General features: G+C 38.1%; 1 protein-coding gene across 2 annotated transcripts in view; it reads right to left on the minus strand.

The window, feature by feature from the left end:
- Positions 1 to 18,644, minus strand: part of mettl22 (methyltransferase like 22) — a 98,341-nt gene that overhangs the window by 49,878 nt on the left and 29,819 nt on the right. The window contains 4 exon segments of one of the 2 annotated variants that reach the window (NM_001127130.1): positions 176 to 216; positions 3,865 to 4,191; positions 8,760 to 8,915; positions 9,726 to 9,907. In NM_001127130.1, coding sequence (NP_001120602.1) covers positions 176 to 216; positions 3,865 to 4,191; positions 8,760 to 8,865 — 474 coding nt within the window. In that variant the 5' untranslated portion in view covers positions 8,866 to 8,915; positions 9,726 to 9,907. 2 annotated transcript variants of the gene reach the window in all.

Consider the following 18,644-nt stretch of genomic DNA (forward strand, 5'->3'; position numbering starts at 1 on the left):
AAAGGAAAATACTCATTATGCAAGTAAAGAAGTCAATTTATTTTGCATTTTAGCAGGTCCTTGACAAAATGAATACAACTTTAAAATAAACAATATATACCAGACATATTCCAATCAAACATAAGCAATAATGGAATAAAGTGTGTGCATACACACAAATAGACACAGGACTTACCTGCTTACCAACATCTTCTAATGGTGTTGCCATAGTGTGCTCTGAAACCAAATATTTGAAGATATATTTAACAAATATATAATTAGTAAATAAGTAAAAAATGCACTTGCTTTTACACAATGCAAAACTGAGGCCAAATATCAATGTATATAAGCAGAAAAAAATTATGCTCTGTGTTGTAATAATCATTAGGATTTAAAAATGCCTGGAGCACTGCAAATACATAAAGAACATGTTCATTTTAGTTACCTATATAGAAGGAACAGGAAAGGTATTTACACTTGCCGTACATTTGAATTCAACTTAAATACAGTTTTTTCACATGCAGGCAGCACTTAAAGCACACTTTAGAAAATTACATTCTGAAATGTGTGCTTTAACATGTGTTTTAGTACTGTACATGTTTAGACAAGGAAAGAAGTGTACTAGTGCTTACTTTCCAATAATTGAATCGAATTTGATGTATTTTTGATACTGACAATGCAACAGCCTACACAACAAAATAGTTAATAGTTTTGCACAAAGTAATCTATCAAGATAAAAGAGTGAATTTAATAGCATCTGGAATTGGGGGACTTAAAGGACATGTAAAGCCTCCATTTGCCTACAATGTATATCAGTTGGGCAAGTCTCCGACACCCAAATAGCATCATTTGAACTGCATATACCTATTCCGTTTGCCAGCACCATCACATTTTCCTAAAGCAAATAGCAGCTTTCACCCGGTGGCCATTTTTCCTCTGATACATAATCAGATACATTTAAATCTGCAAACAGCATAAACACACAAAGACCTTTATTCAGCATACATTTTATCAATAACACAGGCTCACACAGGCACAACTGTCTGATAAACGGTATGGTTTATTTGAGCTGAGCTCAGGAGAGAAAGTTGGGGGAAAAAAAATTGAAGCAGACAGCTAGAGCTGAGTTTCTATGGTAACCACCAATGCCATCTCTTCACTGGCTACTAAACTGGAGTGCGTGTTTAATAATTTGAGCTTAGAACAACTGAGCATGCCCACAAGCCAGAAGTCAAAGCAAGTTCCTGAGGGAGGGGGCCGAGGGAGAAGGAAATCTAAGTGATTAAGGGGATGCTGCAGCCTTCTATTAACATCTGGACGACCAGTGTGGAAGGTTTTAAAGAGGCTGTTCACTGATTAAATTTTGCATGGGGTTTACATCTCCTTTAAATATAGCACAGGGACATCTATAATAGAACAAAGGTTTAAAGTCTGTTTAAGACATGCTTATTCTCACAGCACCTTGCTTAGTATTGATAAAAATAAAAAAATATTATCAGGCAGTGTCAATGCAGCAAATCTCAGTGGACCTATTTTGGTTATCAATTGCACAGAGTTGCACCATCTGACAGGTGACTTGTTATATCTTCTTACATGGAAATTGTAGATTTTATGGAAAGGCTGTTATTATTTTATAGATTGACCCATGTTTAATTTGCACAAGTCACTGGAACGCAAGGAAAAAGTTCATTCTAACATATTGCTTAGGGTATGCAATGTCGAAGTTGCATTTCATTTACCGAAGGGTTGACAAATCAGAAAAAATACACTAATAACTTATAAAAAATACTTGCATGGTGAAAGCAATAAATACTATTATTAATATAAATATTATCCAGTTTTTTATTGAAAGTTTTTATGTAATCTCTATTCCCAGGTAGGAAGTAAGATGTAAATTAGTCTACTCCAAATATGCTATTTAAAAGCCATCAATTTGACCTAAAATAGAAGTGAGCTTTAAAAGGCACCAAAAATCTACATTGTTGGAGTGGTGAAAATAACAAAATAAATAAAGTATATGAGTGGTAAGCACAACCACTGTTTATTGAGAATTGTGCTTAGCTTGACTGTGGTTCCAGGATTTTTCAGAATTTAAAAAGAAAGGATGAGTAAAAAAAGAAATCCAGCATTGCTGCTCTCTGCTCTAGTTGGGAGGTGTGAATAAGAGAGGGGACAGGTCAGTGAGGGCTGCCTAGAGCAGGGGTCGGGAACCTTTTTGGCTGAGAGAGCCATAAACACCACATATTTTAAAATGCAATTCCATGAGAGCCATACAACATGTTTGGCAGCGCATGCTGCGGGGCAAGGTAGGGTGGGTCCCAAGGATGCCGGATGCGATGCAGAGGAGTGCGTGGCCTGCACTTGGTGGATAGAAGACGTGTTCTAAGGCTTAGAACACGTCTTCTATCTGCCGAGTGCAGGGGCAAGGTAGGGTGGGTGCCAAGGATGCCGGATGCGATGTGGAGGAGGGCGTGGCCTGCGCTCGGCGGATAGAACACGTCTTCTATCTGCTGAGCGCAGGCCACGCCCCCCATTATTTGTTTTATTAAAGGAGACATATTGGATAAATGGGAAAACCCTTATTTTGTAGGCAATTATGAATAATATTCAGTGCTGGTTTTCCTTTGGGCTAAACATTAATCCTATCTGTAACAATGGCCCCTTTATTGGAGCTCCCTATAGATCCTATCACTTCTCTGTCGGAGTTTGAAATGAAGAGTGGCGTGTCCTAACGGTCCCTGCCAGAAGCACAGTAGGAGGGGGAGAGCCAATCACAGCCCTTCAGTCACACAAGCACAGACAGGCTTCAGTTCCCTATCAGGTCAGCCTAGCTGCTGATTGGTTCCTATCCTACAGTGCAGGGTACGGAGGGCCGCCGGCTCCCCAGCTCATCCAGAGAATTCAGCCAGCAGGAAGTGGAACTGATGGGCGGGGCTAGTGGGGGTTTTGTGGAATTTCTCAATAAATCAGTCTGAAACACAACTTTTTAAGCACAATCCTTCTATAGGAGTATAATTCCCTGGTACATTCATAATTTTTATAGGATATGTCTCCTTTAAAGATTTGGCAGCGAGCCAGATGCAGCCATCAAAAGAGCCACATCTGGCTCCCGAGCCATAGGCTCCCTACCCCTGGCCTAGAGTGACGCAGATGTTGAGGCAGATTTATCAATGCACGAATTCAATGTTTTACTGCAATTTGAGTTTTTTTGTGGTAAAACTTTCAAAATTCTAGTTTCTGGAACACAAATGTTTAACACGATTGTAAGGGAGCCTTAGGCAAATTTTTAGAATTCAAGTTTCTTGAAAGTTCGTAGACTCATTGAATAATGTGATTTCACTGCATCTTCTTTTATCATGTTTTAATTGATTGTTTTTTCAAGATTTGAGTCATTTAATAAATAAGTACTCAACTGAGTTTGGTAAGTTTTTGAGCTTCCCCGAGTGCAAAGGAAACCCGATTCCTTCACCTTACCAAATTCTCATATCATTTTAAAAACTGCTCAAGAAACAGAGACATTTTTATGGGATTCCAAATCCGGAAACTATTATCCAGAAAGATCTGAATTATGGGAAGCCCATACTATACATTACTTTTCAGCAACTAATCCTAATTTTTAAAAAGTATGTATTTTTGTCACTGCAATAATAAAACATTACCATGTACTTGATGGTAACTCAGCTGCATGGATGCATATTGGTGGCAAAACAATCTTATTGGGTTTATTTATTGTTTTTTCTTTTGCAAACTTAAAGTATGGTGATCCAAATTACAGAAATACCTCTTATCCAGAAAAGTGCAGTTCCCAAGCACTCTGTATAATAGATACTACATATTTAGGATTTAGTAATTGCTCAAGATTAAATTTGAAATAGTTCTACTTACCAATTTTCACAATGTTAGGACTGCTGTAAATATTTTCTTCACAATTATATTCTTCCTCATTTCCAATAGTAAGTATGGTGGGACATACAATATTCCGAGCATAGTTCTGCTCATTTTTTTCAGAAAAAGACTGAGGCCTTCTAGTAACTTCAAGATCTCCATCTTCATCAACTAGGTTTTCTACATTCTCAGAATCATTTTGCTGTATGTCTTCAGGAGAAGAACTATACTCCTTTTCTGTGTCTTCTCTTTTCTTATTATCAGATTCTTTACTTACTGACTCTAGTGTGCTATTCATAGAAATAATTTTAAACACTGATTGGAAAACTAAAAAAGGAAAAAAAGAGAAATGAAAATGTGTGAGTACAATAAAAAAGGAAAACATTGTTAAAGGGTGTTCTACAAAGTGACTTCAACTGATTTGCTATAGGGATGCACCGGATACTTGATGCAGTTCAGCCCAATCTTAGCCTTATTTGGCAGGATTCATAATGTAACTTTAGGTCACATGATTGAGGAAATTGCAAGAATATTTTCCCCTTTCCTTTATCTAGTTTGCATATGTAAACTGGTGTTTTGAATGGGTTCGAGATTTGGTGGAATCCTTTGTGAAAGGTTCAGGATTTGGCTGAATGATTCGAATCCCAAAAAAGTGCATGCCAAATTTGCTATAGTCAATAAGCCACCATAGGAAGATGACTGGGTAATACCCTTAGTCTTTATGGGCTACAAGACATACAAAGTGATTGTATACCATTAAGATTGCTGACAGAAACACAAAATTTTAAGGAAAAATTAATTATAGACACAAAACCCATATCTACTGTATCTACAGTTTGTTATACCTAAGGAAAGTCATTGGTTTATTACCAAAATTTTGGACCACTATTATACACAAAACATTTAATCAGACCTGTTGAATGCAGACTCGTATACTACTGTATGCTAGTTCTCACCCGCAATAAGAAGCTTTTCAGTAATTTCCTACCACCAACGCCAGTTTAGATTTTTTTTTGTTTTATTAAATTTAAATGAACTGCTAATGTATATGAAGCTTTCAATGGTTAATGTTAAATAAGAAAGTGTTAAAGAATATCTTCTTTCCTGTACTGTGCTTTATTGTATTGGATAAATTGCCTTTGAGGGTTTCCCCATGATTTTATCTTTCTAGTTTCAATTTATATATACAGGATTTGTTATCTGGAAAGCTCTGAAGTGCAGGCAGGCTCCAATACACTCCATTTTAATCTAATAATGTAAAAAAAATTTTCATTAATAACAAAACACCACCTTCTACTTGATCCTAATTAAGATAGAATTAATTCTTATTGGAGTCAAAACAGTCCTAGTGGGTTTATTTAATGTTCAGGGATTTTTAGCATGCCTAAAGTATAGAGATCCAAATTATGGAAAGACTCTGAAGCTCTGCCCCGTTTGTATACTGAGCCTTCCTTCTCTTTTGAATTGGAAGTTGGCCAAAGAACTGTCTACTGCATGTTTGCTGCACAGTAGGCATAAAAGTAAAGTAAGTAATTGTCTTACTTTGCCTTGCCTAAACCAAGCCATCTTAAAGGAGAAGGAAAGGCTAAGTCACTTGGGGGTGCCAAAATGTCAGGCACCCCCAAGTGTCTTTAATCTATTACCTTTTATCCCGGGCCGGTGCCCCTGTTAGGAGAAACCCGCACCAGCCCAGGGTAGCTGTGAGCAAGCGTCTCCTCTTCCTCTTCTTCAAAAAAGTCAGCTTTTCACTCTACTGTGCATGCGCCGGCCCAGGGATTTTGACGCAGAAGGAAGAAGGAAGCGCTCGCTGCAGTTACCCCAGGCTGGTGCGGTTTTCTCCTAACAGGGGCACCAGCCCGGGGTAAAAGGTAAGCAATTAAAGTAATTTGGGGGTGCCCCCAAGTGACTTAGCCTTTCCTTCTCCTTTAATAGAAGAAGTCTTAAATTAGATACAAATATGACTAACTTTTTACCTGAGTTACCAAATTCTTCTTTATAGCATTAAAGGCAAATTAATTTAAAAAAATAAAAATAAAAAAAACTAAATATTATGCATTTACAAGAGTCAGAATATTCAAACATATCTCAGCAAATAAAATATGAAGCTCAAGCCGAGAAATCAGAATTAAATGTTTTGTAATCAAAATTTCAATGAAGCATTATCAAAACATCATAAAGAATTAGAAAAGTAATTGTAGGAAAGCTAGCTTTCACAGGAATCACTCCCCCTCTCCTCCCCCAGTAATTTGATCAAAGAAAGACTCTGTATAATTAAACTCGAAGCTGCAGCCTTTATAGGCTTTGAGATAATAGGGCTCATTTAGGAAAAAATTGCAGGTCTAACAGTGTTTCTATTGAGGAAGAATTTGACATATACTGCATACATTCACGGTAACAAGCTTGGAGGTTTGGTTTTCCAAAAAACAAATGAAAATAATAATCAAGCTCTGTCTGTTAGGGCTCTGGCACAGGGGGAGATTAGTCGCCTGCGACAAATCTCCCTGTTTGCGGGCGACTAGTCTCCCCGAAATGCCATCCCACCCGCGAAAATGTAAATCGCCGGTTGGATGGCATACGCGGCGCCGCAATTTCCCTGAAATCGCGTAAGATGTCTTGAGAGGAAACTTCCGCGATTTCAGGGAAATTGCGGCACCGCGCATTCCATCCCACCGGCGATTTACATTTTCGCAGGTGAGATGGCATTTCGGGGAGATTAGTCTCCCGCGAACAGGGAGATTTGTTGCGGGCGACTAATCTCCCCATGTGCCAGAGCCCTTAAAGAGAAGGACATATCCCTTATGAACAAGTTCTTCAAAGATTACTGTAAGAGTTTATTAGTTACAGTACCAGTCTGCACGCTTGACTGCAAGCTAGCAAACAATACAGAACAAGGTCCTAGGAAAGTTGTTCTTTTTTATGTTTCTGAGAAAGCAGCTAGCATAGTTTGTGTCCCTAATGATCCTATAGATCAAACTATGTTGCTCCAACTACTATTAACAATTGATAATTTAATAAAACAGTAAAACCAAAAAAGTCGGATTTTCACTCTACTGCGCATGCGCCAGCCCAGGGATTTTGACACAGAAGGAAGAAGGAAGCGCTTGCTGCAGGTACCCTGGGCTGGTGGTGAGTTTTCCCCTCAACACTGTGATTTAGGGGCATATTAATTATGCTATGTAAAAAACGGTGAGAAAATTCGCCACACAGCGCCAGACTTCGCTGTGTAAAAAACGGCGTAAAAGCGACGTAATTTTTTTTACTCATTTTTCTTCTGCCGGAACTTACGTAAAATAATGTCGTACAATCTGTCGAAAAGGCAATGTTCTGTTTATTTTACACAGCTTTTTACACAGCATGAATTCATTTTACACAGCATGATAAATATGCCCCTAATGATGTTATAAGTTTCAACTGTCTCTGGAAGCCAAACTGTTGAAACTTTTATTCTTGAAGCTCCCCTTTATCAACGTGGTGGGCTCGTCAACTCCTATAAGTATCTTGACAGGCCATTTTACTTAGCTCTGCTAAAAGTTCTTTGACAGGCCCAATGAGTGAGCTTCTTTAAAAGGTTCAGTTTTACAATCACACACAGGGTGTTACTAAGAAAGCCAAGACAGATACGGGTACGGGACCCCTTATCTGGAAACCCATTTCCAGTTATGCCGAAAGTTCCAAATTACGGGAAGGCCATCTCCCATAGACCCTATTATAATCAAATAATTACAATTTTGAAAAATGAATTCCTTTTACATGATCCCAACTAAGATATAATTAATCCTTATTGGCGCCAAAACAATCCTATTGGGTTTATATAAAGGAGACATATTGGATAAATGGAAAAAACCCTAATTTTGTAGGCACTTATGAATAATACATGGTGCTGGTTTCACTTTGGGCTAAAAATTAACCCTATCTGTAAAAATGGCCCCTTTACTGATATCCTATCAGTTCTCCGCCCCTGTTTTAAATGAAAGGTGGGCGTGTCCTAACAGTCCCTGCCAGAAGCACAGCAGGAGGGGGATAGTCAATCACAGCCTTGCTCTCACACAAGCAAAGACAGGCTTCAGTTTCCTATCAGGTCAGCCTAGCTGCTATCCTACAGTGTAGTGTACAGAGGGCCGCCGGCTCCCCTGCACATCCAGAGAATTCAGCCAGCAGGAAGTGGAACAGATGAGCGGGGCTAGTGGGTTTTTGGTGGAATTTCTCAATAAATCAGTCCGAAACACAACTTTTTTAAGCACAATCTTTCTATATCTAGAGGAGTATAATTCACTGGTACATTCATAATTTTTATATGCTATTTCTCCTTTAATGTTTTTTATTATTTTTCCCCAATCACTGTATGACACTGGTCACATTAAAAATGTATATCACATCTAACCCACTAGACAGTTTTGTGGTATTAGGTTTGGCATGGCTAGATGATATTTTGGCACTAAGAAACCTTGAGAAACAGTCTGCTTATGTTTGATAAGATAATTGGGGATAATATATAATTTTTGTTGGCATTAGCACAAGTCATTATGATGCTCAGTCACACTTTAGTAAATGGACACCTGTGTGTAATGATGGATACCTTGGGAGCCCTTTTGATATTATGAATTAAATCTATTTTTAAACTTTATTAAAAAAATCTAATAGATTATACCAGAAGAGCTCTTGAATTGCAAGTTAAGTGAATTTAATGGAGACATGTTGTGCATCACATCTCTACCATAAATACTTACTTGCAATTCAAGAGCTCTTCTCGTGTAATTTATTACTGCTTTTGCAAACTGGCTCGGACAGACCATATAACCATAAAATAAGAGTGTTACACGGGTCGCAGTATACATGTCTGGTAGGACATTTTTTGATATTTCAACATTTTATTAAATAATGTACTGTTCATTTACCTGGCTGGCCTGTAGCATTCAGTCTGACCATAAAATGCTTTTTTTGCCGTTTGTGTAAATGAACCTCTGACAAGATAGTGTCTCTGGTGAAAGTGACTTCCTCCATTTCTTCTGCAGCAATGTTTTTGCTGCTAGCAGCAGTGAGGGCAACCAAAGCTAAAATATAAACATGAGAGAAAATTAGAGATTTTTTTTTTAAACACTAGACATTCATAAAACACTTGAGAATTCACATCCAACACAGCATCACATTTACTGTATATTCATATTTTTCTATAAATGTAAACATTAAACATTAGTTATATTTGATGTAATGTCTAAAAATGACAAAATACAATAAAGACATTTAATTTAAGTTACCTGGTGCTGATCTATTAATTTCTGCTTTTAGGTTACATTCTATATCTAGATATCTAAAAACTACAAAAAATGAAGAGAACATCTATTGCTTTTATGGATTGTCCATATTTAAGGGACTGTTCCTAAATTATCTTTCAAACGGCTTCACCTTTAAATCCCTTGAATTACCAGTACTGACATTTTTTTGCGCACATGCGCATGTGACATCTGCGTGGTGTCAGGCTCATGAAGCCAAATGCTTTCTAACAGGTTGGTGGCTGGTTAAAGCAACTTTATCAAATCAAATTAACAAAAGAGGATAGGTATCAACTATTATTTAAAGTAACTGATGTATATTTAAATGTTTAAATTTTTTTTATGTTCTAAAAAACAAAGTTTGCTAGACTATAAGGCTTACAACAAGTTTTCCAAAAGTTGTGTTACTTTGTAGAGACATTTCCCTCAGTTTGAGGTGGATGAGGTTTGAGCAGATGCGCTTGAACACACATCATAAATTGAACCGCTGGGACTCCAGTGGAGCTTGCGCTAGTCAGTGGATAGCTTCTTTTTAAGTGTGTGCTCTGTAAGTATAGTTATAAACACAGGTATTAAAACAAAAGTGCCTACCTTTGTGGTGGATGTGAGCAAATTGGCTCTTTAGAGGCTTGCATTAGAGCCCGAGAGGGACAAATTGCAACACTGCAGTTGATTGATAATCATAAGAGAAGTCTCTTGCTCAATGAGCAGGAGCTAGAGGAGTTGGATAGTTTGTGGAGAGGAGAACAGCAGCAGCAGGATGATGAAGCAGTCTGGAATAAAGGCGATTGCGAGAAGACATTATTACCCTGTACAAGTATTTTAGAGGGGATTATAGAAAGATAGGGCCATGTTCTTTTTTCCCATAAAAACAATCAGAGCAGCAGAGGTCACTACTTTAGAGGAATGGAACTTTCATTTGAAGCAATGTAGGTGGCTTTTCACGGTGAGGGCAGTGAAGTTGTGGAATGCCCTTCCGTTGTGATGGCAGATTCTGTTGATGACTTTAAGAGTGGTTTGGATGAATTCTTGAACAAGCAAAATATACATTGATGTTGGTATATATAGTTTATGTATATGATTGTATAGATGGTCGGTATGGGTCAATGTGTGTGCACTGGGGTTGGCTTGGAAGGGTTGAACTTAATGGGCTTTGGTCTTTTTTCAACCTAACTTAACTATGTAACTATGTAAGAGAGAAAACAATCTAGCCCCCTTTATACTCCCCTTTATAATCCAACACAAATCCAGAAAGGGTAGCATCGGCTAGAGGGCAAAACCCCCCCTACTGGAAAAGCAAAATGAATGAAAGTCTTGTAATACTGCATGCTTATATATTCCTACAGTACAATGTACCTTGCAAAGATGTTCAATAAAAACGCACAGAGCAAAAAAAAAAAAAGAGAGAAAACAAAGCACACTTGGTCTCGTAAATGTATCTGTGATGGATGAGAAGTGGCCAATGATTTGGGCAAATCTGGAGGGGGAAGCATTTAACAGAGATAATGAATGTAAAGGCAAGGACGGTGGTAATAATGTAAAAAAATAAATAGGTATTTTGTATAGGCAACAATACTTTAGTATGATGTTGTTTGCTATTACATTCCGGATACACAACATATTAAAACCAAGGGAAATTTATTGTACTATATAAAATGTAGTAGGGAAATCTAATTTTTTGTTTCAGCACACAAAACTGCAGAGTTACAAGATAAGCCCTTGTTTAATATTGCTGGGTGTTGGTAATTTTGTAACCTGATGCACCTTGCAATAAAACAACATTCTGAGACAAGGTACTCATAGGGGCCCATTTACTTACTCACGAACGGGCCGAATGCGTCCGATTGCGTTTTTTTCGTAATGATCGGTATTTTGCGATTTTTTCGGAAAATTATCGCGACTTTTTCGTTACAAATACGATTTTTGCGGAAAAACGCGAGTTTTTCGTAGCCATTCCGAAAGTTGCGATTTTTTCGTAGCGTTAAAACTTGCGCAAAAAGTTGCGATTTTTTCGTAGTGTTAAAACTTGCGCAAAACGTCGCGCCTTTTAAGTTTTAACGCTACGAAAAAAGCGCAACTTTTCGCGCAAGTTTTAACGCTACGAAAAAATCGCAACTTTCGGAATGGCTACGAAAAACTCGCGTTTTTTCGCGCAAATCGTATTGGTAACGAAAAAGTCGCGATAATTTCCGAAAAGTCGTAAAGGCGCCGAAGAAAATTGCAAAAAATACGAAAAAGTCGCAAAATGTTCGTTTTCCAATCGGAATTTTTCCAATTTGGATTCGAATTCGTGGGTTAGTAAATCAGCCCCTTAGAAAGGCTAAGTTATTTATTAAAAATACAAGTCTCGTGGAAGTGGTCTCTGTAACACACACAAACAAAGGATGCAACATGTGATAAGAGAGGAGCTTCAAATAACACAATAATGGTTAAGTCTTAGGTTACCCCTGTGAAAGGGTTGTTCGACCCCCAAAGGAGTCCCAACCCATAGGTTGAGGACTGCTGCAGTAACAAGTTAACTTGACCTAAAACAGGCAGTGAATAATACCAGACCTGGGCATTATATAGTGCAGTTTCACATGTGAAAGGTTTATTTGGTGCGAAAAAACAATCATAAATGTCATAAATGTTTTCAAAATTAAAAAAAAAAATCAACCATTCTAAAAAGACAGAGGTGCTTCACTTCCTAGCGTGATCTTAAGCTCCTACATATGATAAATAGTATACTTTAAATTAGTTAGAGATTGGTGGATGCCCAGGAAGGCCGGATCACCCTCTTCTAAAAAATGTATACTTTTACATATCAGGATATACAGTAGGCTTTGACAGGCCCAAAGATCACTTTATGTAGCTTTGACTTTCTTTGCAATGTTTAGAACAACACAAAGTAAATTGGAGCAAATTTCCTGGGACAACTTTTCCTAGAAAGACTGGCAGTGGTCTTAAATGTTTCCCAATTGTAAATAATCCTTTTCATTGTGGAAACAAAGATAAATTATTTACAAATGGGTTTATAACAATATCTATCTCAAAGAGCAGCAACAGTTACATCTCTGAGCTCAGTGTAAATGTCTTTTTTTTTTTTTGACATGATTTAAATGCCAAAGGTGGGGATGGAGGCAGTAGTCATTGATCAAATAATCAATTTTTCATGATTATCAACAGCTAGCATTAATTGCCTTTTAACTGATACAAAAGCAGTAAGGGCAAACTTTTTCACAAATCTGTTCATATTGATTTTTCTTGAAAAAAACCATCATAATTAAATATGTTGAATATCATTCAGCACATATCTAGGAGGATCATGAGGATGAGTTAATAATTGATCATTTTGTAAAACCATAGAGAAAGGGTATATTTTATTTTTTCACATCATCCTACTCAAAAACACTTGTATCAGTGCTTCAGAGAGGCACTGTCAACTCATTCCATTCATTGCTGTATGACTGACAAATTGATATTGAGTCACATTTCATTAGCTATGTTCTGTTCAGTGTAAGTAATTAAAGTTCATTTCTATCATCATACTTTCCACACTTCCCCACAGACATAAGGCTTTTTGCCTTGCAAATCAATTGTAAGGATACTCACTGTGTTCACCGCACTGCTCCCGCACATCACCACCCTAATGGAATTCGACGCACAGTGCATGTCACGACTGGAATGTTGCATCGCACTGTGTGCCATCCAACACATACATCTCAACATACGGCAATTATTCGTGGGGTAAGCATGGCGTGCGTTGCAAGGGACGGCGTGCATCCTTACGCTCCTCCTGGGCTATTTAAAGCTGGTTGTAATTGTTATCAGTGCCTGGTTATCTTGGTCTCTCCTAGAAGCCTAGCCTCTTCCTTTTTACTTGTGTTTTTCTGGTTTGACCTCTGCCTGATTGACCTCCCGATCATCTCCTTTTCTGACTCCGGACTGTCTCCCGCTCAAGAATTGTTGCTGCCTGTCTTGACCCGAATCTGCCTGACCAAGCCTTCGTTACATCCCTGTGTACTGCGCTATCTGGCCTCAGCAGCTACTCGTCACTCCCTGGCTCCCTGTCTCATCCTCAGGTGAGCCCTAGGGCAGTGTAGGGAGTTGTGGGTATCTCTACCAACATACTTGACCCCTCCTTTTAAGTCTGACATCAATATAGGTTTTTGATATTCCATCAATAGATTTGTTCATGATTAAAGGAAAGAAGTGCTAATATAAATTGAATATCTGTTACCATCAAAATTCACAAATTATGTTTATTCTATTTTTTTCATCCACTTAACAGACTACAGTTCTGCTTCGCACCTATGCTAATCTTTTGCTCTCCTAAAATAATATGTCTCATTAACATAAAATGTCCTCAGTAGATTGTGTCCTTTTACACACCCCTTTGCATTTCTTGTACTTTTCTTCTGAGCATAGGTTTCAGAACCAGTTGAGTTGCTGCTGGTAACCCATTTATCACAGTGCAATGTTTAAAATATCAATGACAGTAATCACTATCTGTCTACTTAGTAGTTCTACATCCATATGTGTGTAACAACACTTATAGGATAGGTTTCAGGCTTTTTCATGCTTTAAAAAGCATCAATTAAGGCCTAAAATGTTGCTTTGCTATCAGTGAGTCATGATAGTATTAATGCTATACAAAAATTATAATTGGGATTCTTGCATTTCAAGATGTAGGTAGTAGTAATAATTGCATGCTTTTATAAAATATGGTATGCATTGAAATGTGTAACACTCTGGTACCTATGGGTCCTTAATAAGGAGTTATTCATGCTTCTTCTAACCAGTCTGAAGTGCAGAATGTTTTTTTCCTTTCCTGCATGCCAGATACTTACTGAATTTGCTTTCTTTTAATTCAGTTGATGCACATTAAGACCACTATAACATACAATATATACTTTGTTGGTTTATAATATATACTGAATCTCATGTAATCTATGTGTGCTATATAATTTGTATATAGTACCACTATTGTGGGGTGAGGTTGTTTTAGTACAGGAAATAATGGAGGTAACAATTATTCTGAAAAAAGCACCAACAATTTTATCTAAATAAAAGAAACGTTTTGTCCTTACATATCTATTGCTAACACTAAAGGCTTTCTTTACCGTTTCAAATAAAAAAATATAATGTTATTGAAAAATAAATAGAAATGTGCAGCTACCCAACTGTAGTAGGGGTCAAAGGGTCTAACCTTGCTTTAACAACCTGCTGGTAATAATAAAAAACTAAAAGGGCTTCTATAATGAACTACTTTGCTGTCATTCCTTTAGTGAAATGTTCTTTTCTTGCATTTTAATGAAAAATTAAGCTTTAATGAAGTCCAAGATATACTCCAAATTTTATAATAAAACTATAACTGCACTTCTGTTTTCCAGAAAACAAGTTGGTAAATTTCTCAACATATGAAAATTCACCAAGAAAAGATTGTGTAAATATTGTTGTTACAAAAGATATAAAATAAAAGGCAGTGTTATATATAATATTACATTAAAACGCTACACTTGATATTTTCATATAATTATTTTTATTCAGAGTAAATACAGCTTTCCATTGGAACATATGCTATAGTCAAGCTTCCTTACTGGAAGACTGAACAAAATTTCAAAGCTTTAAAGGGCGAACAAAAAAAAAATGCAGCTTATTTAACAGGTAATTTTATAAAATTCCATCAGTGTAAGGCCATATACATTGTACATAAAACATGCTCTTTACAATTCTTGCACCTTTAAGCCTCTATCTCATTTGCTTTCCAGCTGTTTATTGAATCACAGCACAGAAAATGGTAAACACAGCCCAAAAACCAAATGTTGAATTATATGTCTTGGAAGGAAAATACCAAACTGTATATTAATATTGGCATACATATATACAGTAACATTTTCCACAATGTACACAATAGAGGAGTCAGAATTACTGGACAATGTCTGTACTCATGGCTCAGCCCAAACAAGTTGTCAATGATTGAAACAGGATAGGATACTTGAATGCTTAAAAGAGTCCTACAGTGTCCTTTATTACATTTTGGGTCCTCTACATGCTATGAAGTTTTGTAAATACAGGTATAGAATCTGTAATTTGGAAACTTGTTATCCAGGAAGGCCACCTCCAATAGACTCTATTATAATTAATAAATTAACCTTTTTTAAACCTTGTAGTTGATCCCAGCTAAAATAGAATTAATCTCTACTGGAGTCAAAATAATCCTATTGGGTTTATTTAATGTTTTAAATTCTTTTTATATTAAAGGGGTAGTTCACCTTCAATGAAACTCTTAATATGATGTAGAGGGTGATATTCTAAAAGAAACTGCAATTGGTCTTACTTCCTTATTATTTGTGTTTTGTTTGTTTTTTTTAACTTCAGGCGTTTATTGAAGATTTAAATTTCACAACGGTAAATTCAATGCATTATATACTTCCATTGTTTACAATATTGAGTACTTAGCAACAGTATCTTGCATTTAATTAATAGACAAGCATCAATATAAGACCAAGTTAACATAATTTAGCAGAACTATAGTCGTTGCTTGCTGTGCATTGTGTAGTTATATTATATCTTAAGTTCAGCCATTTATCCCATATTTTGTGGTAGTTTTTGGGGCTTCCCCTTTTTTGATAAGGTTTTCAAGCATAGAAACACGTTTGGTTTCTAAAACCCATTGGGATTGATTGGGGGGTACAGACTGTTTCCATTTCCTTGTAATGAGTTTCTTTGCTAAAAATAATGTTTCATTAATAAAAATACTTTGACACCGTGTATATGAGTTTTGTATTCCTATACCGAATAGTGATACCCGTGGGGTTCTGGAAAGTTGTATGCCTAAAACATCATCTAGGGTGTCAAACACCTCCTTCCAATATGATGTTAGTGCAGTACATTACAAACCATATGCAGGTCCGGATTTTGTGCCACAAAGGCCCAGGCCTAGGGCGGCACAATTTAGGGGCAGAACGCCGCCCCGCAACAACAAAATGTTTAAATTTGGCTCCCATACGGAGCAATGGGGATCTCTCCCCACTGCTCTGTATGGGAGTTTAAATGTTTGAGCATGTCGCCCCCCCGTGTGCAAGCCGGGGGAGTTTTGTGTGGTTGCACGTTCGTGCATGCGCACACGGGGAGGTGGCGACCAACGGGGGCTGCCAGAAGACAAATCCGACACTGACCATATAAATGAAAGTGGCCTGTTGCATATTGCATCTAGAGCAGTGCTGTCCAACTTCTACGGTGCCGAGGGCCGGAATTTCTCTAGCACACATAATGGAGGGCCACTAATGGAAGCCAGTTTTGACCACTCCCCTTTTTGAAACCACACCCACTTCAAACCACACCTATTTTATCACAATGGTGGTAGCACAGCATGCTTGGTCCTTACAATGGGTGGTAGCCCAAATGCTTGGTCCTTACTGTGGGGATATCAACCATCATTCGTATGTGAAAGAATTATGTCATATTAAGAAATACCCTTAAATTCCATATGCCTCCTCCTCCCCTGTGGATAGCAGAGCAACCCCCAGTACGTAATTACACACCTTTGGGACCATTTAATGGCTATTTCCAACTGCTAACAAACTCCCACAACAAACCCCTGCCAGGTTCACCTCCCACAAGCAGCATAGGGCAGGCAGAGTATGGCACACACAGGCAGCACTCTGCCTGTCCTATGCTGTCTGTGTGTGCCATACTCTGCCTGTCCTACCCTGCCTGTGTGTGCCATACTCTGCCTGTCCTACCCTGCCTGTGTGCCATACTCTGCCAGCCCTACCCTGACCATACCCTCCCTGCCCTATGCTGGCTGTATGTGCCATACTCTGCCTACAGTACCTATGTCTGAGGTGTGAAGAAGTGAACAATGGGGGTGAGATTACAGTCTGAGCCTGAGGTGTGAACACTGCAGGGGGTGAACAATGCAGGTATTAAAAGGTGTGAAAAACACAGGGGATTACATTTTTAAACAATACAGAGGGATTACAGCCTGAATCTGAGGTGAGAACCATGCAGGGGGCCAGTTAATCTCAGTACTGATACCATTTAATGCTTACTCAAAGGTAAGCCATCAAAGCAGCCAGACAGGTGGGGGGCCACACAGAGGGGGGTCGCCAGTTGGACAGCACTGATCTAGAGCATTCAGAGGGGGATGCCGGGAATAGCTTATATAGTTTGGCCAGATAGTAGTAGGCTCTGTGTAAGAAATATAATTGGATCATATGGTCTCTATAGTTTAGGGATGCCAATATAGGGGATTCCAACATCTGAACCCATTCCTCATCATCACATAATGTCCCTTTCCCATTTATCTCTAAGAGTATCTAGAGGTTTATTATGCAGTTTAGCGTGGAGTTCAGAGTATAAATTAGAGATAAGACCTTTTAGTTGAGCTTTGCATTAGGTGAACCGTTAATGAGTATTGAGCTAGTAAAATGGTATTTCTGTTATTCTGTGAATTCAGGCATCTCTTAATTGAATATATTTCAATCACTGATGTGCGGGCAGCCTAAATGATTGCTTAAGGGTATCAAAGGGGACTATGGCGCCTCCATGCCAAACATCTCCTATAGTACGTATGCCACGGCTCTCCCATAAAGGGTTTTGGCCCAGTTTGGCAACATTTGGGAAATGTAAATTCTCCCATAGGGTAGTCTGGGGAAATATATTAGTAATTTGCATAATTTGTGTAGTTTTTTGCCAGATTTGTCATGCAAACATTATAACTTGGTTAGGATATGTTATTGTTCAAGGTTTTTTGGTAAGTAACCACTGAAAGGGAGTGTTGTTGGCTCCTATTAAGGCTTTATATATCTGGTTAATTGATGATTTGCATCCTCAACCCGGGATGCTATGTGGCTTAATTGGGCTGCTATGTAGTAGAAGTATATGTTCGGGAATGCTGCACCCCCTTGCGATTTGTGTTTTTTTAAATTATTTAGCCTTTTGTTCAGCAGATCTTCAGTTGAGAATTTCAGCAGCTATCTGTTGCTAGGATCCAAATTAGCCTAGTAACCAGTGGTGTGAATGAGAGACTGGAATATGTATAGGAGAGCACCTGAAGAGAAAGTACAGCTATGGGACCTGTTATCCAGAATGCTCGGAACCTGGGGTTTTCCGGATAAGGGAACTGGCCACTCTATAACATTTGAAAAGTTAACAAAGGTGAACAACTCATTTAAGGCAGTGATGTCCAACTTCTGTGGTACCGAGGGCCATCCCCACATTAATGGTGGCAACACAGCAAAAACCCAATGGTTGGTGCTTACTGAAGGGATATCACCCTTCATTCATATGTGAAAGAATTATATTATGTCATATTAAGACATACACTTAAATCCATATGCCTCCTCCTCCCCTGTGGATAGCACAGCAACCACCAGCATATAATTACACACCTTGGGGACCATATAATGACTATTTCCAACTGCTAACAAACTCCCAGAACAAACCCCTGCCTGGTTCACCTCCCACAGGCAGCATAGGGCAGGGAGAGTATGGCATACACAGGCAACATAAGAAAAGGCAGAG

This window comes from Xenopus tropicalis, chromosome 9 (genome assembly GCF_000004195.4).
Source record: "Xenopus tropicalis strain Nigerian chromosome 9, UCB_Xtro_10.0, whole genome shotgun sequence".
Taxonomy (NCBI): Eukaryota; Metazoa; Chordata; class Amphibia; order Anura; family Pipidae; genus Xenopus; species Xenopus tropicalis.